Source organism: Verticillium alfalfae, genomic scaffold, assembly GCF_000150825.1.
Source record: "Verticillium alfalfae VaMs.102 supercont1.4 genomic scaffold, whole genome shotgun sequence".
NCBI lineage: Eukaryota > Fungi > Ascomycota > Sordariomycetes > Glomerellales > Plectosphaerellaceae > Verticillium > Verticillium alfalfae.
Window position 1 is genome coordinate 2,083,244 of NW_003315035.1, and position 5,689 is coordinate 2,088,932.

General features: G+C 53.6%; 2 protein-coding genes across 2 annotated transcripts in view; both read left to right on the forward strand.

The window, feature by feature from the left end:
* Window positions 1-1,061: 1,061 nt before the first annotated feature.
* Window positions 1,062-1,469, forward strand: VDBG_04110 (conserved hypothetical protein; the record flags this gene model as incomplete). Its single annotated transcript, XM_003006111.1, has 1 exon — window positions 1,062-1,469. One exon carries the CDS (start codon window positions 1,062-1,064, stop codon window positions 1,467-1,469), a length of 408 nt encoding a protein of 135 aa, XP_003006157.1.
* Window positions 1,470-5,188: 3,719 nt separating this feature from the next.
* VDBG_04111 (conserved hypothetical protein) overlaps window positions 5,189-5,689 on the forward strand; it is a gene marked incomplete at both ends in the record, with an annotated part of 2,880 nt that continues 2,379 nt past the window's right edge. Inside the window, one exon of the mRNA XM_003006112.1 lies at window positions 5,189-5,542. Within this exon, the coding sequence (XP_003006158.1) occupies window positions 5,189-5,542 (354 nt within the window). The remainder of the gene's footprint in view (window positions 5,543-5,689) is intronic.

The window sequence follows — 5,689 nt, forward strand, 5'->3', positions numbered from 1 at the left end:
GGGGGGGGGGGATGTCGCAAAGGGGTACTTACGCGTTCTGAGCAAGCGCGTCGCGGGGTTTCAATGGGGTCATCCAAGGGTTGCGAGCACCTGAGCGAGCCACCACGACAGCTTCTACTGGCTTGACGACAAAACCCGTATGCACTCAATGCACCGTTCTTACTCAGGCATCAAAGATTGAGACAAGATAATGATGACCTTGTGAATTGTGTAGGTGTAGAAGTAGATCGCGTAAGGAGATGTTGTCGACGACGGGGCTGCGTTACGCTCAGCTGGTTCTCATAGATAGTCAAGCGATTTTGTTTGTAAGACTGAATGGCAAGTGCCCCAACACCATTATGAGCTTCCCTTCTACTATTGCTACGGGGAATGTGAAGGGCGCTGTTTGCATATTGGATCATAGGTCGTCTCCTCCGTTGTCATGTCTCTGGTTTATGGACACCAGAGCCAACAGCATGACTTGAACTGAAAAAAACAGCTTGAAACCTAGGATCTGGCCCAAAAACTGAGCAATAGTAAAACACAGGCTTTATGGAGATTTCCTTACTTTACTACTCAGCTTGAAGATTGCCGATGGAATCTTCTCACTGTGCAGCCTCTTTGACTGTCAAGTATGTATGTGCCTTAAACTGGCACACGGCAGTGTCCCAGGCCAATGGCAGCACCCAGTTCGAGCCGCCGGGGCACTTTCTCTTATACCTACAGGGCCAATTTACGTCACATCCACCCACTAACCCTTGCCAAGCCTAGCGCATGGAGGTGCTGAACACAGCGCCCCGCGTGGTGCCGCAACTCCAACGCTCGGTGCAGCCGAATGCAAATCCCAATGCCGACGGATCCAGACCAGAGACCTCCATCACGACTTTTTTTTTCTTCCCCATCAACAGCATCAAATCCCGCAACTCATCCGACGCTGCCGTGTTCGAACAAACAATCCTCCCCGTCAGGACAAACGGAGTGGCAGTCGCACCCAAAAACTCGAGTCTCTTGCGCAACGAGCTTCCTTCTAATCCACTCCATCACCAATCCTCACGCTCACGCGCCCTACTACCTTGTGAAAAATGGATATCCTCAACCGCTCGGCCGCCAACCTGCGCTCAACCTTCACGGAGCTCACGTACGAAAAGTTCATCCGCATCGTTATCGTCGTTGGCGCGTACGCCCTCCTTCGCCCCTACCTTCTCAAGATCACGGGCCGCTCGCAAATGGCCCAGCACACCGAAGCCAACGAAGAGGCTGCCAAGGCTGAGATATCGCCCAACTCCCTGCGTGGACAGGTCGACATACCCGAAGACTCGGATGACGAGGGCGTCGAGAGTGCCGCGACGGGCGCAGACTGGGGCAAGAAGGCGAGGAGGAGACAGCGCGAAGTCCTGAAGATGATGATGGACGCCGAGGAGGAGCGGTTGGCGCAGGAACAGGAGGACGAGGAGGACAAGGATATCGAAGAGTTCTTGATCAAGGAGTAGAACAGCAAGGCTTTTGTGCTTTTTACAGGGCGTTAGGCGGCATATCACGATCAGGACAAACCTCATTGCTGTGTTTCTTGATGTCAAAGTGGACATGCGGAAGTGTGCAGTGTTAGACTCGGAGAGCAATCGTCAGCTACGCAAAAGAGCATCAGATGACATGGGCTTTCGTGCACGAGAGCCACTTGGTCTATCTTCACAGCCTGGATTTGGAGAGATACCGCCGTTAGAAGGGACAAATGGCGTGGCAAACCAACTACTCGGTAGCATGAAGCCTCGCGGATGGGCGTGCACTGCCTGCCGTAGGCTGTTTCCGCCTGGGAAACACAAGGGGCCTTGGATTACTTGGCTATCGATCAAGCTAAGCAATGGCTATGTCCGTACTAAAACTGTTAAGCCGTATTCTCAGGCTGCTCTCGAATACAACCCCACCTCTTCAGCCCTTGAGGCCTCCGTCTCGGTCAGAGCCTAACCCGAAGTTTGCAATAACCTTACGGAACATGTCATTCTTGCCTGAAGGTTCATCAGATGGGCATCTGGTGCAGAGCAGCGGTGTCCAAAGGTGATATGGCTCACTGGAAACTCGAGGCTGTAGTCGGGCGACTATGTGTTTGCTCCGATGCACTGGTCAGACGTACCACTCAACGCCGGCGTATGTCATTGGGCTTTGCATCATGTGCGGCCGTCTCATGGCATGCGGATTAGGCAGCATCCGGCTGGTTGCGCCGTATGATCTTGGTCACGGCTGGTTTCTCCGGGTGTATGGACATTGACCAACCTTTATGCAATCCTCTATCTTGGGCTACGTTGGTACCGAAGATGGAACATGCATGACTACAGCACCTTTGGGTTAGATCAAACCATGATGGTCAACATTGGATATCTGGGGACTATGAATCCCCTTCCTGCCACTGGACTGCATATAGTAATACTTAGGAACAAATGTAGATCCAGTTCCGTTTGAAGCTTGATATCGTCATGTGGGCGGCGGCTATGGTAAGGCTGTCAAGCTTCACATGATTCTTGCATGTGACCCGCGCCGCTCTGAAGACGATCGATAGTATTTCTAGGGCGTATCAAAGTCTCGATCGCGTCATCAAAGGTACCTCATGGAGCAAGTTAAAACGAAAAGTTAGAAGATTTGTATATTCAGTTCCGAGCATTGGGCCCGGATGTATATATGCCCAAAGGCTGTAGCCCCATCGGGGAACACTCATTTAGAAGCTGGTTAGTGCAGTCAAATGTGCAAGTTTGTCGACCGGGGATCGTGGCCATCAGGATGACTGAATATGTCTTCGACCTCGAGGCAGCGCACATTATACAAAATGAAGAGAATCATAACATATGACCGGCCGGTTTGTGATTGTCAGAAGTGAACCCCATAAACTATACCACGTCAAACTGCAAGGCGTTAGGCAAATGCATACAGAAAACGCAAGGAGCAATTAGTCGGCAATTAGAGCAAGCCGATACGAGGCTATAGTTAATATGAAAAAGGGGGTAGAGTTACCAGGCGGAAGAAGAGCATCCTCGTGCGGTAAAGCTGTCATTGAATGTCGTGGGCGTATGTGTCGACTACGCTGAAGACCGCACTGAGACTTGAGTCGGCTCTGACTGACATATCAGATTCGTCCACTTGGCATTCAAGTGCAACGCATAAATGGCAAACTATGCCGATCTCGCACGGCAAGTATTTGAAGAATCTCCTGATGAACCCACATGGTTTGGTCGTGCGACTTTGGGTAGCGATGCCTCACTCGATCGGCCAAAGCTACGCATGCTGCAATGTGTCACAGCGTGACACCCACAAACATGATCTATACGTCTTGTGCAACTGCCAAGCTCTGAATGGTTCTTTCCTCCCTCCCCCAGTCATCGAGTGCAGTAACTAATGCAAAGCATCTGCGGGAATCAGGGAAAGATGGGTTCATGGGAAGGGCCTAGAAGCCAGTGTGGAGAGGGAGTGAGGAGACTTGAGGGCGGGCCGGCTTGCGTGGCCCCGCGTCGAAAGAAACGGTCCGCTCCTTGGATTTATGGGTCTAGGATGCCCCGATGGTGAGTGCGGCGGTTCCGAGTACGCGGCCCGGCGCCCACCGATCGGAAGGGGGAAACGTGTTCGGATGATAGTCTGAGTGCAGAGGTATCGTAGGATGGATGACAGATGATGGAACGCTGCAGGTTGCCGTTGAACAGGCCCCATCTGAACTGCTGTCGCGATGGCAGACGACGCCCGAAAATGCTGGAGGAGCGAAAATCGGCAGTCTACCTCCCTGAACTTTTGTCACACGAGGTATCGAAGGGCAATGTGCCGCACGTCGCCCAGCCAAGCAGCATTTGACGAAGTTTGCGTGTGGTGCGTCTTGGCAAGTGACCACGAGGACATGGAAAAGACGGGGAAAGCGATACACGAACTCGACACAACGCATTTGGGAATGTATGGGGAAATGGACCTTCTCAGCCTCACAAGGCGAAGGATAGAGGCAAGCCGAGGAGGCCAAGCGGCTCCGCCTCAGACGACACGCATTTCTGTGCCGGGAGGCCTAGCCCCCAAGAGACGAGAGTGCATCTAACCAATGGGTAGGCAGATGTTGATGGAGTGATCGGGCCTCTTTGAAAGCCGACATGCCGCTTTTGCGAGCCGCTAGGCTTGGTGGCATTGAGGTAACAAACTGGCGCCAGCATCCATGAAACGATGTATGTCAAAGATGCCTGACCTAGAGTCAATGTGTAGAGAGGTGAAATGGGCGGCCATCGAGCCCAGGGTCATTGGACGTTGGTTTGAGGACAGGCCAGACCGCTACTCAGTCTTATCATATGAGCAGATCATATGCAGGTTGACAAAAAAACCGTGCGGTTGGACGATCGTGTTTATGGAGGTATTGGCGGTGGTGATGCGGACAGGTGGGTGTGTGGCGGGCTTAGAAGTTGGAGGGGTAGGCAAGGTACCTACCACTGAAGGCAAGTCGCTGTGGCGCCTAAAGCGCCCTGTACCAAGGTACCTACATACCCAGGTAGGTACCTACCACCTACTTAGGTACCTATGCAAGCACCTACGCAGTGATGAAGGAGGCACTTGGGTGCTCTGAAGTGGTTGCTGGAACCAAGCAGGCGAGGTGCGACGTGCTGGACACGCATTGCAGCACAGCACCCATGGAACCATGCGGCGGGGCTCGACGACCTTGGGGAGGGGCGTTGGCTCTTTGCCGTCCCTGGACCCCACCTCTGTATGTCATTCCCTATAACAGGGGGCTGCGCCTCACCGTCAGCAACTGGGCAGCCCGGACCATCTGACGACAGAGAGTCGGTCACCCTGGCCGCTTTGTTTTGGCCTGCTTCCACGCCGTGTTCTTCCCCTCACTACCTAGGTGGAAAGGTTCCTCAGCAACAACAGTGAATGCTTCACAACAACCTTTGGTGCCCCCTTCTCTCAACTCAGCGCTGCCAATTACAACAACCCTGTTTTGGTATTACGGCCTCGAACAAAGCATCGGTCACGTCATACTCGGCCACCGGCCATTCTACCTGCCCCGCCTGTCTCTGTTGCCGCCTGTGTGACTCGGATCAACCCTCCCTCAGCAGATCGGACCAGCCTGTGGAGTGCAGATCAGCGACCCGAATATTGATTGTCTATCCCTTGGGACCGATTGGGAGGATGCAAAGCACGACCTGAGATCAACTGGTTTGCTTTGTTCTTGTCCATCTCTTGACCATAGCCCAACATGGTCGACATGAACCACCGAAACGACATTGAGAGCCTACTCCAAACGGGCTATTTTACGACTTCCCGGTCGAAAACACCCAAACCGTACGAGCCTCGGGAAAACACAGCAAGAATCGAACGACCTGTGCCGCAGCAGCGTAGGCCGAGCCCTCCACCACATGCGACCGTCATATTGCGCGAACCGCCAAGAAACATTGAACCCTCCGTACCCCGATACGTTCCGCGCCCACCAGCCCCGACCGTCGAAGACGAAGCCGAAGCGCTGTCCAAGGAGCACGGATCCCTTGACTCGGCTTCCGTCGATGTACCGCCCTCGCGAGGAGATATCGACCAGCAGGTCCTGCTAGAGGAGGTTCACGAGCACAACCCTGAGCGACGCTTCGTCATCATCCCCAACTCGTCCGACAGCAGCACCAGTACCCCTCCTGCACCTTCAAAGAAAAGATCGGCGGATAAGGAGGGCCCCGGTTGACCAAAGGCAAGCACAGCCGGGGACTAC